This window comes from Periplaneta americana, chromosome 16 (genome assembly GCF_040183065.1).
Source record: "Periplaneta americana isolate PAMFEO1 chromosome 16, P.americana_PAMFEO1_priV1, whole genome shotgun sequence".
Lineage (NCBI taxonomy): Eukaryota > Metazoa > Arthropoda > Insecta > Blattodea > Blattidae > Periplaneta > Periplaneta americana.
In genome coordinates this window covers 76,824,328-76,845,140 of record NC_091132.1, presented here as the reverse complement: position 1 = coordinate 76,845,140, position 20,813 = coordinate 76,824,328, and the positions used below count along the sequence as shown (strand labels likewise).

Genomic DNA, 20,813 nt, shown 5'->3' with positions numbered 1-20,813 from the left:
AAGTTGCGCTGATTTTGAAAATCGCCATAGAAATCTCCTATCACATCAGATTAAAAAGATTCAAACACATTTAGAATCTCACATACGCGGTTTCAGATAAAATATTATGTTAGATTAATTCTTATTATATAATGATGTATGATATAATGACATATTCATGCTAGGTTAAGATTAATTTACAAATGTAGTTTTATATGCATGAAATAATATTTGGACCATATTTTTAGGGAACATAATTGTAACTTTGCTTAAAAGTGTTTGGTAATATGCGACTTTCTCCTGTACTCCTGCCTGTTCTCCCTCACACGAAACCAACAGCAATCCCCCATCATTACTTGATCCTTACGACCTTGGTACCTCTTCTCCATTATGGAAATGTCTTGAAACCATTCCCCTTGTTCATCACTAACATTACCCAGATTTTCCGGAAAGAAAGTTTAGATGTGAATGAAGGAAACGGATTTTCAAATAGATTCGACAACCCATATTTTTATAACATTTCAACAAATTTGACACAAAAGTTTTATAATTTTCTACTTTTGTGTTTCCGAGAAAACCACGCACAACCCTTTAAAATTATTGCCAAGCTGCTAAATCAACAGTTTGTAAATTTTTCTCAAACATTTCGTCCTCCATGAGGTTTCTGATTTGAGATCCAATAAAAATCCCTTCTTTCAATTTTGCGTGTATTAACTGTGAAAACTTGCCTTGTAAATATTCAAAATCACTACTGTCCTTGTTGAGTGCCTTAACAAAATTCATCAGCCCAAGTTTTAAGTGTAAGAGAGGAAGAAAAATCTTATCAGGCTGAACCAATGGTGTTCCTTTTACATTACTTTCCCCTGGAACATATTCCTGCTGCTTGTCGTACTGTTGTACCATATAATGTTTTTCTGTAGCACGGCTGTCCCACAAACACACACAAAAAAACTATTTTGTGAAGCCCTCTTGCAAATCAAGCAGCAAACCAATTACTTTAAGGTTACCACATATCTTTCAACAATGAGTTTCATATTTTAAAACACGCACAATCTTAACCATACCAAATACCTTACTATAATAATACCGGACAGCTAGCAATTTTACGTGCGAACGACGCTGGTGCTGCTACCTAGGCGGCCGGTATGGTGATACTCGTGAAACAAGCTGTAATCAACTGCAATGTATATTGTTGCTGGGCTAGTTAATAGTTTTATTAATTAGTGCTGTGTTAAAATGTCACGGTGTATATTATGTGCTGTTTATAATTGCTACAAAATTACAGCATTACAAATCGTACTTCCGATTTCCGAGGGTCATAAAACGTGACTCAACAACATTCTTTAGTAGGCCTAATTCCTTCGTCTTTGTGTTGATAGAAAAATACAAATTGGCTTTTTATCTAGACCTAATAAATGAATAGAAGTTAAAATGTATCGGAAATTTTAAGGTTTTATCAAATTAAGTTTATTTTGTTGTCCACATGCCTTTACTAATTATTACAAGCATCAGATTACTATCAATTTTATCTTTGCAGTTGTCAGCAATGCGTATATAAAGCATTATTGTAAATTCATTCCTAATATCAGAATTGATTTTGTCTCACTAAACCAAAGAAAAAATATGTAACAATTAAATACGGAAAGTAATATTTAGTATGCAATATTTCTCATAATATGCAGCTTTGATATAAGAAAATTTTACATTAAATATTAATCAACATTTTTTAAGTGTTTCATATATTACTCCACATTAGTAACTCACGTTTTTAACAATAGTCAGAATCCCGCTATGTTAATATTTGTATATGTGGACGTAATTCCATCCCTCTCCGCTAGGTGTCAGGTCCGCGATATTTCGCACTCACGCCAATGCTGCTAGTATACAGCTACCCGGTTTTATTATAGTAAGGTATTTGACCATACTTTCATAAATTTCTTTAAGATCTACAGAATGAAAAACCGGAACAGATGGAAATTCATTATCACGAAGTAACACTGCTTTTAAGCTAAACTTAGGTGAATCTACAAACAATCTCAAGTCATCTGGATTAAGGTTAACCCCTAGTTCACTCATTAAACCATTAACGTCTACACAGAAACACATATTCTCACGTAAGTTGCATCACGTTTTATGCAGGAAATAATATTATTTTACAACCCCATTAGAAGTGCCAGAGTGGTCTCTACCTGGGTGTCTACTTCTAGAAGAAAAGACAGATTTATTACCGGTATCCTGATAATTGACAAAGCCTTGGTTAGATAGTATAACAAATAACACATTTTCATCTTTACATTTTGTAAGTATGTAAGTAATCGTGTATAAAAGTGACAGCCAACATATGACACGCGTGTTACAAGATAGCACGCGAAATCGTTTAAAATATAGGATATCTAAAATATCCAAAAGTTGTGACGTGATGCGACATTTTAAGCATTGTTTGTAGAATTTACGCGTGAAAATGGACTAAAAACATGTATTATCTTCACGGAGGTAAATTTCATGTTGGGTAGTGTAATTATTATCACTGAAAATAGATAACAAGAAATAAAGAGTCATAGTTAACCGTTACAAGGCATTAATTATAAAGTGGAAAAAACCTATGATACAAAATTAAAAAAATACTATATTGTGACGCAGTTTTCAACCCTATCGAACACACTATTGGTTTTATCTCCAGATAGAATGGTATCTGAAGTGCGTTTTACATAAGTTATTTATTTTGGAAGTTCGAAAAAAACTTGGGACCGTGCGTAGATCTTTAAAAAGACTATTACACTTTTACTACGTCATACTACTTTTGACCAATAAAACTGTACGGAACGACGTGTTTCAATCAATCATGGCTGCTTATCCTACAACTTTTATCACCTCCCTAGCATTTGTTTTTTATCACCTCCTTACCATTTGTTTCTTTATTTGCCAACACTGTAGGCCTACTTTCAATAATATTGTACCTTTTAAAATGATTCATGTTTATTTCATCATCTTTAATTGAAACTTTTCTATCATTTATCTTGTGTATATTATTTAGGTTATGTTATAGCTTCTGCTGTATGAAATTATGGATAGTCACCCATCAATGATTTTTTTATTTAAGTAGGTTATTTTACGACGCTTTATCAACATCTTAGGTTATTTAGCGTCTGAATGAGATGGTGATAATGCCGGTGAAATGAGTCTGGGGTCCAGCACCGAAAGTTACCTACATTTGCTCATATTGGATTGAGGGAAAACCCCGGAAAAACCCTCAACCAGGTAACACGTATCAATGATTGTTTAATATATATTGATAACTGAAGTGGAATGCTACTGTTTTAATAAAAATGAAACTGAATCAACAAATATTATTATGATGTACCCAAGTACTGCGGAGGATTCGATCCGACATCGGGATGGAAATCCGGTGGATAGAGCGTCAGCACGTAGAGCTGAAAACCCGGGTTCAAATCCCGGTGCCGGAGAGAATTTTTCTCTGTTCCACTCGTCTTTCATCATATGAATCAACAAAGTCTTCTTGACTAGTAATCGTCCATAGAGTTCAATGAAGATTGTATAGTTGGTACAACTAGTAACAAGAGAACAGCAGATCATAACATACTACTGCCATCTAGCGGAATATTTGTAATGATGAGATGGTGACAGTTTAGTTTTTTAGCAAATCAATTAATATTTTATTGTATTAGAGTACTTTATTTCTCCTAATCTTTATATGCTTTCTTCTAATCCTGTAATAGTCAATTAAATACCACTCGAGTTTTGATTTTCTCTAGATAAGTCAAAACCTCTAGTAAAATTACTACAGAAAAACTTTTCATACATAAATAACATGTCCGCAGGATCCAGACTGCGAAGTTGTATTCTCTTATGTACTGCCATATCTAAGTCACTTCACAGACTCGTCAATGTTAGCATATGTGTTAAGTTACACATTACAGCGTCGTAAAATAACCTACTAAAAAAAAAGTTACACATTGTATTACCAACCTCTTACCACTACTACCTCGCTTCAGTTTTGTCAGGTTTATGATGGACATAACAGTTGGGGGCAGAACTGTTATTTTAACTTGGAACTACGTATTTCTGACTACAGTAGGTATGGGGGTAACTTGAAACCGATGAAACAGTTTTGTTATGCAAGGTTTGTGAAAAGGCAGTTAATCACGAAAAAAAGTCTTTTATAAGTCAACATGTGTCACCTACGAAGTAAATATGTGAGTTATGTTGTTAATATTTAAACTTATTGCTAAAATATATTAGGACTTTTTAAAATTTATACCGGTACTACCTTTTTCAAAGATTATTTTGCCTTTTTTTACGTTTTTATTGCCTTTTTTGCCTGCCTATTTTAACTGTTATAAATGCCTAAATATCCAGGCTCTAGTCATTAGCATATACTATTGAAGTGGCAGAATAACATTAGCCTACGTTTTTCTTACAAAAAGGAAGTTCCGTCTCATTATTTATTGAGGTTAACTTTCCGCACTATTAACATTTCAAGATTAGTTATGCCTAAAACAAGGTCATATTTCACAACCACGTCATGGATAAATATTATCCATGACCACACTGCCTGTCACTGTTTTGAATGCCGACGTGAAGTTTCAAAGCAGTTGTTACAGATTCTGGAATATTCGCTGTGTCAGACAGCTGACTCATGCAGTCTCGTCTTTTGTTTTCGTCGCGTTCCATTCCCCACTTTTGCTGATTCGAGGAAAAATATCAGGAGTGTTTCTCACTTGCATCTGCCATCATGACCTCATCACGGCGCATGCGCATTTACGTTTAAAACGTAGACATAACAGCTGTCCTTTTTTCTGGCTAGTTCACAAAGAGAAAATTTAGAAGCAAGACTTTCTTTCTTTCTTTCTTTCTTTCTTTCTTTCTTTTTCTCGTCACTAATATTCTTTTCCTCTCCATTTCCTACGAAGTTTAGCGTTTATGCAAGCTGTAATCTTATCTAGTTTATTTATATTTAATGACCTATTGGATCACAATTATAAGTCTAAATTGGAACCGACGTTCGGTGCTTCAAATCAGGAATTATAAGAGGGAATAAAATAAACATGTTTATTGATTTGAAAGCGAGGCAAAGTTTGAGGTCCAGCGAGTTACCTTTCTGTTGAGCAAAACAAATCCTACTCCCGGCTTATTTTACCAGACAACTCTTCTTCACCTCATAGAATTTCCCTATACCAAGTGAAAGAGAACGTTTTAAGCTGCTTCTACACGGTTCAATTTTCCATGCCCATACGCATGCGATCTAGGGAGAAATCGAAAGAATCAAGTTGAAAACGCACGTTCAATTAAGATGCATACAGATTTTGTGTCCACATGGTGCGCAGTGTTGATCATCATCTTCACTGCGTAGTCCTATATATAACTAATAAATATTAAATATCAATCCAATACTTAGGTCTATTTGATTCTCAAAATTATGGTTGAACATTCCATAGGCATTCGTATTTGTAATAACGTTCAATAAAGCTAATCATACGTGCAATCATGCTGTACGCTAGTAAAAAGTTAAAAGGACTTCAGTTAATACGCGCTTCGTGGGGAGCTTTTCTTCAACATTGTAACATCTGTCTATCATTAATCAGAGCAGATAATCCGCATGTTAACATGATGAGACAGTTAGATGTCGAACTCAAATCGTCGTGTGATCCCTCTGCCTTTCTTTTCCCGAAGACTTTACTAAAGCTACAATTAGAAATTTTCGAGAAGAATTGAGAGGTCGTGAATATGAATCATGGAAGACCCTTTCAGGACGGGGAAAAGGTGTTGAGATGTATAGCGATGTAACAGTCGCCAACAGTTGGATTGCAAACAAGAAAGGATTTTCTAGCTTGAAAATGACAGCAAATTTAGCAGCTGTTCGTTCCGTTCCCTGCAGATCTCTCGACGGTACCCGGTGCAGACATGGCTGCCCGGAGATTGAAACTTTAGCACACGTGTTGGAATTCTGTGAACAGGGATTGCTCTTCAGGAACTCTAGATATCATCTTGTAAGATCCAAAATTGCTGCCGCATTGAGAAATTAGGGCTGGATAGTAGAAGAAGAAACCTCCTGTCTAGCTGAAAATGGGTCAACGAGACGAGTAGATATTTTAGCGTACAATGCTGACACTAAACAGGGCATCATTGTGGACCCCACGATACGTTTTGAAGTAGAATGTCATCAGTCAGCCGAGGTCCACCTTGAGAAGAAGTCGATCTATGAGTCTACAGTCAACTATTTCAAGCTGAAATATGTCTTAATTCACGTTGAGGTATTCGACTTGCTCATAGGTGCTCGAGGGACTATACCAGCTTTTTTCGAAGAATTTCGACAGCAGTTTGCTCTGCCAACATCTCTGAGGGATGACATTGTGATAATTGTGTTAAAAAATTCTGCCAAATCCTAATTAATCACATGGTGCCACATTAATAGCAATTGTAATTTTTCACGCCCTTTTCTTTCTTTCCCTTCTTTAAAATTTAATATCTATGTTTACATATGTATAATAATTTTTTTGAGGATATACTGAGTCCGTAAGAGCTACCATCGATGGGGGGCAGTTTACTATTATTATTTTTTCATGGCCACGTGACACAATCAGCTGCTCGCTACATGCTATACCGCACATTCATGGATACACATAGCATACACAAGCTTATATTTATCGCTTCACAACATAAGGAAATTGTTGTATTCGATCACATTCAACATTTCAATATGATTCTGCCTCTTTGAATGCAGAATGTCTTTATAAACAAAAAATGACCGCTCAACATCAACTGAAACCAGAGGTGAAAATTTTCTTTTTATCCTGAACTCTAAATCAGCACACTTTATTAGTTTTTCAATGTCTAGAATCAGAAGAAGAACGATATTTATTTTCGCTTGCTCAGGATGTTACAGCCTATCGGAAAACATATAGGAAAATTATCCAAATGTTTGCGATATTCTGTAAAAAAGGACCAAAATAAGAGATTAAAAAAAATTGGGATAAAAGGAAATATGGACTAAAAAAAGGGAAGTAAAAACCACATAATTTGGTCGGTGGAAGATAGTTTTGAACATCGTAATTAATTATTTCATGTTTGATGTTGAAATAAAAAAAAAGGATTCCTTTTAAAATCTGGTCTCTATTCATGACAGTCCATACAGTTTATTGTTGGAAGAGTCAAACGACATCTCAGTACATGAATATTTAGGTTCTTCTGATATTATAGTAAAAAGAGTTATGTATATACTATGATACAATTTTCTAAATCTGACGGATATATAGCGGGTTTGTAAGACCAATCTGAGAGCGTTGGCAACACTGTATGACATGTTAAAACTGATTTTATCTTGTTAGTAGGTTAGCTACACTTGATCTGAGGACTCAATTCACAAATATCCTTACTCACAGAATAAAATTTCATATTTAACATTTGTATCGTAAATAACTCCAAATCATATGTATTCTGTAGCCGTTTAAGTTAGTGTGAAGTGAATGAACGACCTCTCAAAATTATGATCCTCTAGATATGGATATAAGCAATGGAATTTTTACTGTGTATATTCTATAATGATTTTTAAGTCTGCAAGATTAATAGAAGTACTCAGAACTAGGCTTTCTTGTAACGGATATATACGGGGTGATTCAGGAGGAAAGGGTCTTACGTTGAGGAGTGATAGTATGGGTAATTCTCAAGGGAAAATATCATACAGGGACATCATTTTATTTTTGCTTCAATTTTTATTGTACCTGAGTTTTTTAATGTACTTCACTCCCACCCCTTCTACTAATTAAGTTCAACCTTCCTCCACACAGATCAAAGACCGCATATACAGTCATAGTAATCTTACGGTTATAGTAAACAGTACGTTCCAAAAATATGTTCGCGTTTTTCAGTAACGAAAGAGCTTTCAATATTGAATCATTTTCGCACAAATACTGCAGTCCATTTGCCTACGTCGCATCCCGGTTTCCCCCACCTGCTTCTGCTCGCCTCTCTGTAAAGGCTAATGGCTAGGCTGTCTTAGCTCTTTTCTGAGAACATTAATTTCTGTTAGGAATAGGACGTCTACGCAATATTACACCCGTACAACTGTTTAAAGTAACTTAAATAAAAGGGCCTCGTTAAGTAATTGACTGTCACGTGATTTCCTCCCTTTCTACGACCCTGCGACATAACCACTTGGACGGACAGTAGATAGTATGTTTGAGTAATTTTATCTTTTCGGATAGGGCAGAAGTGAAGATTGAATTTACAGTACGTAAGGTACTCTTTTATAGAGTAGGTACAGAATTATTTCAACATGAGTTATTGGTACGAAGGACGAAACTGGTAATTGGCATTACATACAATAGTCTATAGTGCGATAATATGCACATTAGAGCTGAAGCCTGTATCGAAATGAACGGCCACCATTTTCAAAAATGTGTTTAAATATCTATATTATGATTATTTTTCAATTTAACTTAACTTCATTCTCTATAGTGTACACTAATGTGCTATAGACAGTATAATATACACTGCATAATGAATACGTCCGCATGGACAGCTCGGTTCGTGAGTAAAAACACTCATTGTTAATACTGTACTGTATTATGATTAAACAAAAACCTAATGAAAATTATCAAACTCAAAAGCGTGATATTTCATAGTTCACGTAAATGGATGAACTACTTTTCTTCCCTCTTATACCTAGTAAAGTGATTTGTTTGTATATTACGCCAGTATCATCGAACTCCAGTCGTGGAAGGGGGTAGCAAACGGTGTTTCCGATTCTCAAACGTTGATCCAAAGGTATAGTCAGGTTTACATTAAAAATGTTAGTAAAAATAAAATGATGTCCCTGTATAAACAAATGTATTATTCTCAATGGTTTCTGGTAAACAGCTACTTGAAAATAACAGGCACTAGTCTCTATTTCTTCGTCCGCATAATTGCTCACAGTGATGCAGAAGCAACCAAAACGACATCAGGTTGTACTATTGCTTTTTTCATGTTGGTCACTTGCAAATGCGCATGAGGAGTACAGGAATGAATCTTACCATTCTGGCTCGTCGACTTCGAGTCTGTGTCAGGGAGGTTGTAGCAGTTTTCTAATTACGAATACATTCTGTGTAGTAAAGTTACAATTCCACCAGTCTTTAACACAAGCAGAGTATGTCGACATGGTAATCATTTCTTGGCCACCGAGATCACCAGACTTACGCCATTAGATTATTGCTTCAGGAGTTGGCTAAAGAGCAATTGCTTGCCCCCGTTTTAAATTCTTCTGATCACATTAAGGAACGTCCGAACTAGCTCAAATTAGCAACACGGCATGTAACTACACGAACTGCAAAATGCATCGAGGCTGGTAGTGGTATTTTTGAACATGTTATATAAAGAGAAATGAAGAATTAAACAACATATAGGTAGCAATCTCTTAACTTACTATCACCTGCATTGTTCCCGTTCCTCGCTGCTATCGTTGACACTGAATAGTGAAAACAAATTTTCAAAGCGTATTTATCAAGTTTCAGCTAATTAATTACAGTAAAACCTCGTTAATCCGGACCCTGATAAGCCCAACTTCGCTGAATCCGGACAGGCAAAAAAAGATGAGTTTGAAAAAATTAAAGAACCTTGTTTGAAGACTTACTTTTATATGTTATAACTATTGAATTACAATATTACACCTATCGTATTAAAATTTTACTGGATTGTATGTATTACTTTACATTTTACTGTACTGTACAGTGTATTTAGACTTATACTCTTTAAATAAACCATAATAAATATGTTTTGTTACTGTAAACGGAGTTTCAATGCACTTTCTACTGTTATTTTAGGTTATTTCAGTTAATCTGGACTTTCGTTAAACCGGTCAACTTATCCACCAATTAGTCCGGATTATCGAGGTTTTACTGTATTTACAAAATATATACCGCTGCTTAATACTGTCACTCACTTTTCCATTGTTGATGTTGAACTTGTAAAGCACGGCGTAGCCATCGAACCAATGGTTCATTACGAAGTCTCCGAGGTCAAACTTTCCGGGTCCGAGCCTCACGAAGTTTCCTTTGAGCCATTCTGGGATGTGACCTGGGAACCCAGTAAACATACGTATACAATATTTATTTAATGAAAAATTAAGAGCTGCAGGAAAATTGACGCGGTAGCCGGAAATAGGGCCCATAAGCAAAAGTCATGTCTCGAGAAAACAATGATTGAAAGATTTATTTTTATGTAATTGTGATTTGAATATATTTTTAACAAAATAACAATTTGCATAATGTTGCAATAATATTTATTAAACAAGATTTTGTTAACTATTGCAGTCCGACTTTAATGGTGTTATAAATATACATATTTTATTGGAGCATTTTATAGGTCTTTTTTCCATCCATAGAATAAGTTTACTGTATTTTATCAAAATAATTTCAATATGATTATATTTTAGCAGAAATTAAACATTAGCACTGAACAGCACACATTACAGAGGTTTACAAGTTCATAATCATTCTAGTAAAATTATATTTCTTGCATGTACTGTATCTCGTAGTTACATCATAAATTATACCGAATACGTAAAAATAAAGAGTCACAAGAAATTAATGAGCACAAGTCTAAGAAGAGTTATGCAAAACGGAAGGAGATAACAACAGGTTAATCTGTTTTAATGTCTTATTTTCAGATATGGAGACTCCACTACAAGAATGATGGATGTCACTTTCTTGTCGAAAATGAACCAAGACTGTCAATGCATAGCTTAAGACATATAGAAAGTACATACAGAGTTACATGGCATTAACACTGATAGTCATTGTCCAGTAATGATTGGAAAATCACAGTTAACCTTTGAGCGCTAAGCATTTCAAACTTTCAATTGCTTCTCCTGCAAAATGTATTCCAAATGACATCCATCATTCTTGCAGTGGACTCTTCATATGTAAGTTATGATCAGGCTTCGGTCTAGGGACACAGAGTAACCAGTATGAGGTTTAGAGTACACGGAGTATAAATGACGTCATGAGCCGTGTGGAAGGGTGACTGCAACAGCACAGGTGGGTCCGTTGTGTGTATTGCTGCTTGGCTGCGGTACGTGTAACAGGCTTCGGCGTAGGGACACCTGATTGAAGGTTACAACTCACGTTAATACTTTAATGGTAGACATTTATTGTCTGCACTAAGAATGTACTGTATATACTGCATCTGTACAGAGTGAAATATATTTTGTGCCATACTGTGACGGACTGTTTACACTTCGAGACACAACGTAACGGCGCGCTCCATCTCCCACTCCACTCGAACAACAGAATACTATCGTCCGTGCGTTCTGAACTTCATACGTTTCTGTGCCCATGACCGAAGCCTGGTTATGATCTAACACAGTCCTTGATACAACGGGGAAGTAAAACGGAACTCTGAAACCCCCTACCTGGTCCTTCCAGTTTACACTGCCTTATAAACAAACGCACAGTGAGCACTATGCATCAGTGATGGCTTTCAGGCGACCAGAGCGAAAGTTCGTAAAAGCTATCACTGAGCAGTGCTTAACTGCCAGTCTATTCGTCTCAGACCCGTCTTTTCCGGTCCTCCAGTTTGGGGGTTGTAGCGATGGGCTAGCTCCTCATTCTACGTTAAAATGTTTAATTGCTAAAAGACCCAAACTTAACGAAGCCGGAGACAATACTTTAAAGCCTTGGCTTTTCTGAACCGACGTATGCGACGTGCGAGGCTCGCCTCGCACAAATCCGGACTACACGAGAGATAGTGAGTAGTTTCTATAACTGCGAGATGCGAAGTCTGCGCACCATAGCAAAAATAAACAGATTTTGAAATCTGGCTGTTGGAATATACAAGGTATTGCGAACAAAATAAAAGGGATAGCCTACCTATAGAAGCAGAAAACTAATGTATACAGGGTGTTTCCGGGCTAGTGTTGCAAACTTTCAGAGATGATGGCGAAGGGCACATTATCAATTTGAGATAAGGGACCTTGGTCCGGAAATGACCGAGTCGAAAGTTACAAGCAAAAATAGTTGTGTGGAAATGAAATAATTTTATTCCTCTGTACATCTTATTTATGTGTATTTATCTGTACATCTTACACATATTGTATTCATCTGACGTTGTTTACGTTGTCTACCTACAGTATTCTGTTCAGTACGCTGTCTGAGGGGGTTGGGACAGGAAACTACACTAAAGCAATGCAGATAGCACAATGTGTAACGGACATAGTCGGTCCTGATATGCACGTCTGTAGACAGCAGTGTATGTGTACAAGTTGCAGTGTCCAGTCGATCAGTCCTGGTGAAATGGAGGAGTACACGAGAGCGGAATATGCAGACATGATTTTCCAATACGGATGAGCCAATGGGAACAGTAGACAAGCTCACACATAGCATTGTATCGGCCAAGTACCCACGTAAGAGACCATCTTTTCACGACTGTTCCAAAGGTTAAGGGAAGGAGGGCATGTGGTGCCAAATTACAATTCAATTTCTACTCAACTATTTTTGCTTATAACTTTCGACTCAGTCATTTCCGGACCATGGTTCCTCATCTCAAATTGATACACGTGTCCTTCACCGTCATCCCTGAAAGTTTGTAACACTAGCCCGGAAACACTCTGTAGGCTATATGTGTATATTAGTATTGGCAGAAACTGAAAAGAAGGGTTCTATAGAAGAATACTGTGGAAACTATTCACATATCTGGAGCGGAGGAGATATGAAGGCAGCAGGGGTCTTGCAGGAGTATCCATTCTAATGAAAAAGGAGTTTAAGAACAAAATTAAGCTTTGGAATTGTATCAACGAGAGATTATTAATGATGGAATTAGTAATATTTGGAATAAATATTGTCTTTTTGGTGTATATGCACCTACAAACGATCCAGCAATAAGAAAGGTAAATTTTGAGTATGATGCGATATGCAGGGCTATTCAAAAAGAAGGAGCAGATTTCAAATATTCATTTCTTCCAAACTACGAAAGCTGGAAACACAATTCCAACGTTCCTGGACAGAGGAAAGTTTAAATTTTGAACAGTCCGGGTAGAAGTTCCAATCACGGCCGCATTGGCGCTGTTGCTTCTCATGCGCGGCTGCATTGGCGCTGTTGATTGCAGTGTTAAGGCTAATGTCAGGCATAGGGGGAATAAAAACACGGTCTTTTACGTAACCCCACAGATAAAAATCACAAGGAGTGAAGTCTGGAGACCTGGGAGGCCACCGGCGATGAAGTTGATCTTCTCCTCCTCTTCCAATCCAACGTCCTGGAATGGTGTCATTGTTGTGATCGTCAGGATGCAATGCTTGCAATAACTGCAGTTTGTACGACTTCATGTGCAGACGGTGTTTCAGAACTTGCCGTAGCGCTGGTTGACGAATGTTCAGTTCTCTGCTTGCTTGTGTTGTGGATTTTTTGGGCTCTTTTCTTAAACTGTACGAATACGCTCGATATTTTCATTAGATGTGCGTGGACGTCCAGTGCTTTTCTCTTTGCAGATGCAACCATCTTCTACGAATTTTCGATGCCACTCGTAAATCTAGTTATGACGAGGCGGTTGTTTATTAAACTGACGGCGAAAAGCATGTTGAACTTCAATAATGGACTCTAGTTTTACTAATTGCAGCACACAAAATGCTTTTTTCTATTTTGTCGCCATTTTACTACAGACAAACAACAGCGCCAATGCGGCCGTGATTGGAACTTCTACCCGGACTGTTCAAAATTTAAACTTTCGTCTGTCCAGGAACGTTGGAATTGTGTTTCTATCTTTTGTAATTTGGAAGAAATAAATATTTGAAATCTGCTCCTTCTTTTTGAGTAGCCCTGTATTTTAGAAAAAAATTCCAGATGGGAAAGAAGTTATTTAATAGAATCAGAGAAATTATGCAGGTGGACAGGAATATTTTAGAAACAATAGAGGGAAAACGTTTGAGTTGGTATGGACATTTAAAACGGATGACAGAAATTTAATGGAGGAGGGGACAAGAGGAAGGAGTAGACCACGAGAATGTTGGCCGACGAAGCATGCAGAAAAAAGAACAGTGATGATGATGATGATGATGATGATGATGGACAGGGAAATTTGGCGACAGCAGATTGGTTTGAATTGAAGGAGAACCATTGCATAGTAGGGTATTCCTAATAAAAATATTATTATTATTATTATTATTATTATTATTATTATTATTATTATTATTATTATTATTATTATTATTATCGTAGTATTATCGTTACGACCAACATCATCTGGGATACACTAGAATGCTACATAAAGGCCGCACTTCAACAGCCCCGATCATTGCTCGCAGTTTTCCGTTCCCAGCGTCTCTGACGTCATCCTTGTTGCCAAACTTGGCGACTGGCATCTGTGTGTGAGCCGGAAATAGATTTTAGTGTTTATTTGGAATGAATCGTAAAATGGCTACACACGCGTTTTATAAATACTGCAAGTATAACAGCCACAATTACTAATATTCGATGCTGAATAAAGGCTTTGTAGTCCAACGTCCTCAAGCCGATCACGGGTTCTCCTTGCAGTAACTTACCTATGCTTCACGTGAGTCATGTTCACATAATATTTATGTTTTCTTTGTGAACAGTATTTAAGAACTTTACATTAGGTTTGGCCTTCATATTGTTTGCCCGTTCATTTACTTAACAAAGGAATTTACAGAGTTAAAAAAAGTTCCTAATGTACACAGTCTGTTTCCTGGTAACATTAAAAGTAACTTTGAATTGCTATACACGTGACTGATAAAAAAAAAGATAACATTATAAAGGGACATCACTTTATTTTTACCAACATTTTTAACATTAACCTGGCTATACTCGGAAACACTGTTACCCCCTTCCATTACAGGAGTTTGCTGTTACTAGTGCAATATGTAAACAAATCATTTTACTAGCTATAGGAGGAGAGAAAAGTAGTGTATCCACTTATGTTACAGGGAAATACGATATTAGGATTTTCAGTTTGGTCATTACTTTTACGGTATTTTATCAAAATACAGTAGAGTGGTAACATTTTTTTTTTCACAAACTCAACTCTTCAGGCGGTTTTATTCATTATATAATGGCTACTTTATTCAGCATATTACCGTACTTTCGGTAACTCTAATCTTCACTGCAAAGTTATTCAGTCATGCTACAAACCGTACTTGTGCGAAATAAGCAGGGCCGGATATTTACGGAGATCGCGAAAATCACGACATAATAGATATACAATAGATGTTTACTAATCTTCACGAATTAAGTGATTCTGATTAATAATATGCGGATAAAATAATCGCGAAATGGAGTTCTAATAGCTAAATATGGACACATTTGCGAATTATTATTATAGTGTCGTTTTATAGCGAATTTCATATTCCGAGTTCTTTTTTCGGACTTTTTTTTTTATTTGAATTTGTTGCACATTCAAGTAAGCTACATTACATGGTATTCCAGGTGTTCTCATTACATTAGTGAACTCAAAAGACGGAGAATTCAACATTTCACTAATAATTTGAAAGTATTCATTTGAGGGCTACAAGATTTTTTTTTTTTTCGTTTTTAATGAATGTGTGTTAAATACAGTCTCAATCCAACAAATATTGTCTATTGGCCATACCGCACCTTTACCAGAATCCAATGAACCTTTAATGTTATTTATTTGGAAAGTAATATTCATACTGAGTTAATATTCCAATTTTAAAAAATTGTATTTTCCAAAATTTCCATTAATATCCAACAAAAGTACAAATCAATCTCCGCCGACACCAATATTAAAAAACACAAATGATAAAATTAATCTCCATAAATACCTACCCCTGGAAATAAGCTTCAATAATATAGGCTCTTGCTTCTATGGAAAACGCAACCATATTTCTGAAACACACTATACTCTGTGCTCTTTACTTCACTGCTAGCAGACTTCGAATGCAACAGCGGCCGTAAGTTTGTGTGGCTGACGGGAGCAAGAACATTACTGCAAGGGGTGGGAATCAAGTACATTCAGAAACGCAGGTACAATAAAAATGCAAGTAAAAATAAAGTGATGTCCCGGTACAATATCATTACGCTACATGGTGACTATGTTCATGGTGTTCGAATTCTGTCTAAAGCACAGACGCTTTGTAGACACTGTGTTTATTGGACGACACTGATGTCTTATAGCAGCGGTGACCAAAACTCGAGCAGACAGCCTATGAAGTAAGGAGTGGGAGGAAAGGTAGTTGGCATGAAAATTATAGCCAGTGGTGGTTCCTGTATTAACATCTTGATCAATCCTAAGGATAAAAATCAGAAGCTTTGGCGTACAGTAATGTCACTGCTGTCATCAAGAGCCAGTGAATAATATACGATTTTTCCTGCTTCTTTTTTTAACCTTCCTCTTGAATATAATCACGAATTTTCTAAATTATTTTCTCGATACTTTGTCGAGAAATTCGTAGTTTTTCAATATTAAACAATTCTAATGGACAAGTTATTTAAGCTATTTTGATCATTAATCTTTTGAGAAATTCTGTTCTATTAAAAGACTTTAGAGCACGAGATATTTCAAACCCCGTTAGGTAGCTGACTTCCTTACATTTATTTATCTCATTTTTCTCTTCCTGGCTATGATTTAAGACATGTCAATTCCTTGCGTTCAACAGTTCGTTGGTACATAAAATTGAACAAGTTTTTCTACAATATTATTATTAAACGAATAACTAATAAATAGTTACCCTCATCTAAAGATTAAGAAGATTAAAACTGAGATAAAACCTAATAATTTCATCCTTCTAAGGAAAAGATCTAAAAATATCAACATTCATGCACGTACAGGAGAATTATAGAAACACATACTTAGTGGTCAATAATAATAATAATAATAATAATAATAATAATAATAATAATAATAATAATAATACATTATTCAAGGTGGCAAGAAATGTTCCTATATACTCCTAATTGAAGTGTTGAGCAAAGTAGACATGTTACATTTTGACCGACAGAACAACAAAAAAAGTTCTCATTCTTTACGAAACCAACTCTTACTGCTTGTAGAGACAGAGTTTGTAGAGCGACATGATACCGCCACTGCTTGCCTACAGTACGTGAATGACACACACAGCAATGTACATGAAACTCCCCGTACCCGTTTGAATGTCTGTGATTACACTATGTAATCACGACACCTGCTTTGGTCACCGCTGCCTTATAGACTCAATGTAAAGACTTTCATAAGAAACATACTTAAATCATTTTAATTATTCTCTGATTGGGACTAAAATTATCGGAACTTACATAAATTATTGCGGTAATGTGTTACATGGAGTAGCTTCAAAAACGCAAGAAAATTAGTGTAATATTTCCAAGTTGCGCCACTTCAATAATTTTATGCACTTGTAATTTATTTATGTCAACAGATAAGTAGTAACGGTACAGGTTACGCGATAAATAAATAAAAAAAAAAGAGTGTCACTCACACAACATACCAACGTAGACGTTCTTGAGGACATGCATAAAGAACTGTGTTAAACAGTAAAATAATTTATCATTTTAATTAACAAAACTTGTTTTTAATTGGTTTATTTTACAACGCTTTAACAACTGCGATGGTTATCTAGCATCTGAGTGAAGTGAAGGTGATAAAGCCAGAGTCCAGCACCGGAAGTTACCCAGCATTAATGCTCTTAATGAATGGATTGAGGGAAAACTCCGGAAAAATCTGAACCAGATAACTTGTCTCAACTAAGACTTGAACCCAGACATGTTAACCGTTTATGTACAGCGGTGGACAAAAATTGTTCAAAAGCTTTAAGTTAATGTATAAATGTTAGAAACAATTAAATATTTTACAGATATTTGATAGCCGTCCCAACCAGGGTTTAATCAATTCTAAATGACTATTTATATTTAATTCAATTTTTTCTTTTAATAGAAACCCTAGTTAGGTAGGCTATTATTGAAAAAAATATTGGAAATACAACAGACAATTTAGGCTACAACACAAATAACATTTTATAAAGAATATAAATAATGATTAATTACGCAAATCGATGACTTCAGTGCAATTGAGGATATCACCTCCAGCGTGCTGTCAGGGACTTTTAATTTCCGGAAGACTTCTAAGGACTCCAGTGGGATTGTGCGCCTCTAGCACCCATAATTCCTATAACGTCCCTTGTCTTGATCTTACATTTGGTTCCAAAATCACTGCAGCATGGCAGATAAATTGCACGTTTTTCTTTGCAGACTTCTCTAGGTTGTCCCTCGCGATTCTCAAAACCGATTGTGGGATCTAAAATGAGTCCACAATTTTTTTTTCGGTCTGTAACAATGGTATCTGCTCTTCGAGATGATCCATCAGCGGAAAAGCATCCAATTTCCTCCTACACCTCATGCTTATCAGCCCGGCGAAGTTCATTGACAATCATTGAGCGAATTTTACTATGGCGGTCAATTCTCATTAATTCTCCCTTCCGGCAAAAACCCAGTACATGGGCTAATAGTAGTGTGTAGTTTTTAGTATTTTCTTTTTATCGCTGATAAAGCCCCTTTGTTCACTCATAAGACGCCTATTTTTCTATTTAAACATAATAAACACTGCGATTGTTCAAAATGGATTGGAATTCATACAATCAGCAAAATTCCCAATCGTATCGTAATAATAGCGCTCATATCGCATCTTTAGGTTCTATACAAGAACAAGCATGCATATTCCACACAATATAAAAGTTGCCACATGGCAAACATTTCATGACTTGCTTTATGATGAGAATGATATGAGTTGTGGATCCTCACTCCTTCAGTTTAATATCGACATGTATGCACTTTTATGAGAAGTTAGAGAAACAACGGCATTATCAATCCTCATGAACCACTTCAGAATACATTTTCGCTACTCGAACATCAAGCCACAGTCTAGTATATACAGTCACGAAGGTTGAGTTGTTGAGGGTAGACTACTAGGAACAATAGACTGTGCCGGTGCTATTTCGCATTGTCTATGATGAGGCGATAGTAGCGATCCTAGTGGTTAGCAACTATCTATGGATGCATATTCCCTACGTATTGAGCTTCGTGACTGTATATACTTACTAAATATGCAAACATAGACAGTTGAAATATGCATCCATAGATAGTTGCTCACCACCAGGATCGCTACTATCACAGACTCTTTCCCTAGCAGACCATAAAATGTATTGTACTTTCGATATCGTGTTCTTTTGAAAAAAATTAACACCTTCCTTCCACTATTGAAATATGAAATAGGCCTACATAAGGTTTATATATTATTTTCATAAAATATACATTATATTCTATAAACTCACCTTCCTGGATCTTTCGGAAGAAGGATAACTCTAACCTATTTTTCTTACAATTTATAGTACTACAAACGTCTTCTTGTCCCATATTATTATTCAAATTATTGTATTTTAGCCATTTACATTTATTACAACCGATAACGAACATTCACAGTTTACGTAGCTTTTCACAAAAATGCGAAATATGGCACAGTCAAAACCAGGCCGTAATGTTTGTTCGGGTTTTCTATTTCAGTGTATGGAGCTCAGTGAAATATTATATTATAACTTTATTGCTTATCATTGCTAAGCTTTATTTAGTGTAATGTGTCCATAAGTTCTGTTTACTTCTTGTTGCATAATATGTTGCAGAAATAATTACAAAACTGTGTTATTTTAATGTGAAGAGTATTTTACATGTTAACATAATCTGCTCGCGTCAACATTTTTAGTTTAGAATGGAAGCTATTTTGAGGTTTAATAAAAAAGAATTTATATTATGATTTCAATTTAGCACATCTACCTTCCTTAATTTTAGACAAAACATTTACCATACCACTCCTATGAAATTAGTGTACGTACAATTGTGTTACTTCGTCTCTTAGGTAGTAGATAAATACAGTAATTCAGTACTCAATTGTAGTATTAAAATACAGACAAATTGAATGTCCAGGGTATCATACATGACATTATGCTTAATTATAATGTATGATTGCGAATTTAGGAATATAAGTTAAATATAGTAAACATAACCTATAATTTTTATATGAATGGCAAGGCATTGGAGATCACTAAATTTAGACAGAAAGGGGCAACTGGTACAGTAAACATAACCTGTAATTTCAACATATCTAAATATCCGTGCGGTGCAATTGAAAATTATTGAATCGTGCATAAACGAATGTACAAGAATTTCGCAATATTTAATCGAAATAAAGGCAGGTATTACACATACGAACAACGTAATTTTCACACCATAAATAATATTACATCTTAACTCGCAAGTGAATTATGTCTGAAGTGTCTCCTAATCATTGTTTTAAATTTTATTAATGGAATTACACTACATTTTAGAGAAACATATGTTACTGTTTATGCATTCCAACTAATTTATAATGGTTGAAACGCCGCCCTTCGTGATCGGGGTTAAGCGAGTTCCATGGTCTGTCTTACGGCCTGCATTAGATCACGATGGCTGTGGCACAATCTATTGTTCCTAGTACTCACAGCGCTCCAAGCGGCTAGCAACTATCTCGAGATTTGCAAAAAATCATCCCAAGCTTCGTGACTGTATATAGTAGACTGTGCTGTGGTCAAGCGTGCTCCAGCCATTTTGTTTTCTCACTGTCGCGATGAAAGTATGAAAGTACCGACATCTGTTGAGCGAAAGACCATACTACAACATACTCGTAATTCAAATCAATTTACAATATCAGTCTCCCGATACAGTCTGACAAAGTGTGTATACATTTTTTTGGCGGACTCTGTATATTACAATTTTTATTGCAATATTCCGTGCTGTCTAAAACAATTGGTACAAGTTTGAACTAAAATATTTCTATAAGCACAGCTTTGAGT

General features: G+C 35.7%; 1 protein-coding gene across 1 annotated transcript in view; it reads right to left on the bottom strand.

Moving 5' to 3' along the window:
- The window catches only part of LOC138716495 (carotenoid-cleaving dioxygenase, mitochondrial-like), a 78,727-nt gene that overhangs the window by 40,465 nt on the left and 17,449 nt on the right, over positions 1-20,813 (bottom strand). Inside the window, exon 2 of the mRNA XM_069849638.1 lies at positions 9,917-10,050. Within this exon, the coding sequence (XP_069705739.1) occupies positions 9,917-10,050 (134 nt within the window). The remainder of the gene's footprint in view (positions 1-9,916; positions 10,051-20,813) is intronic.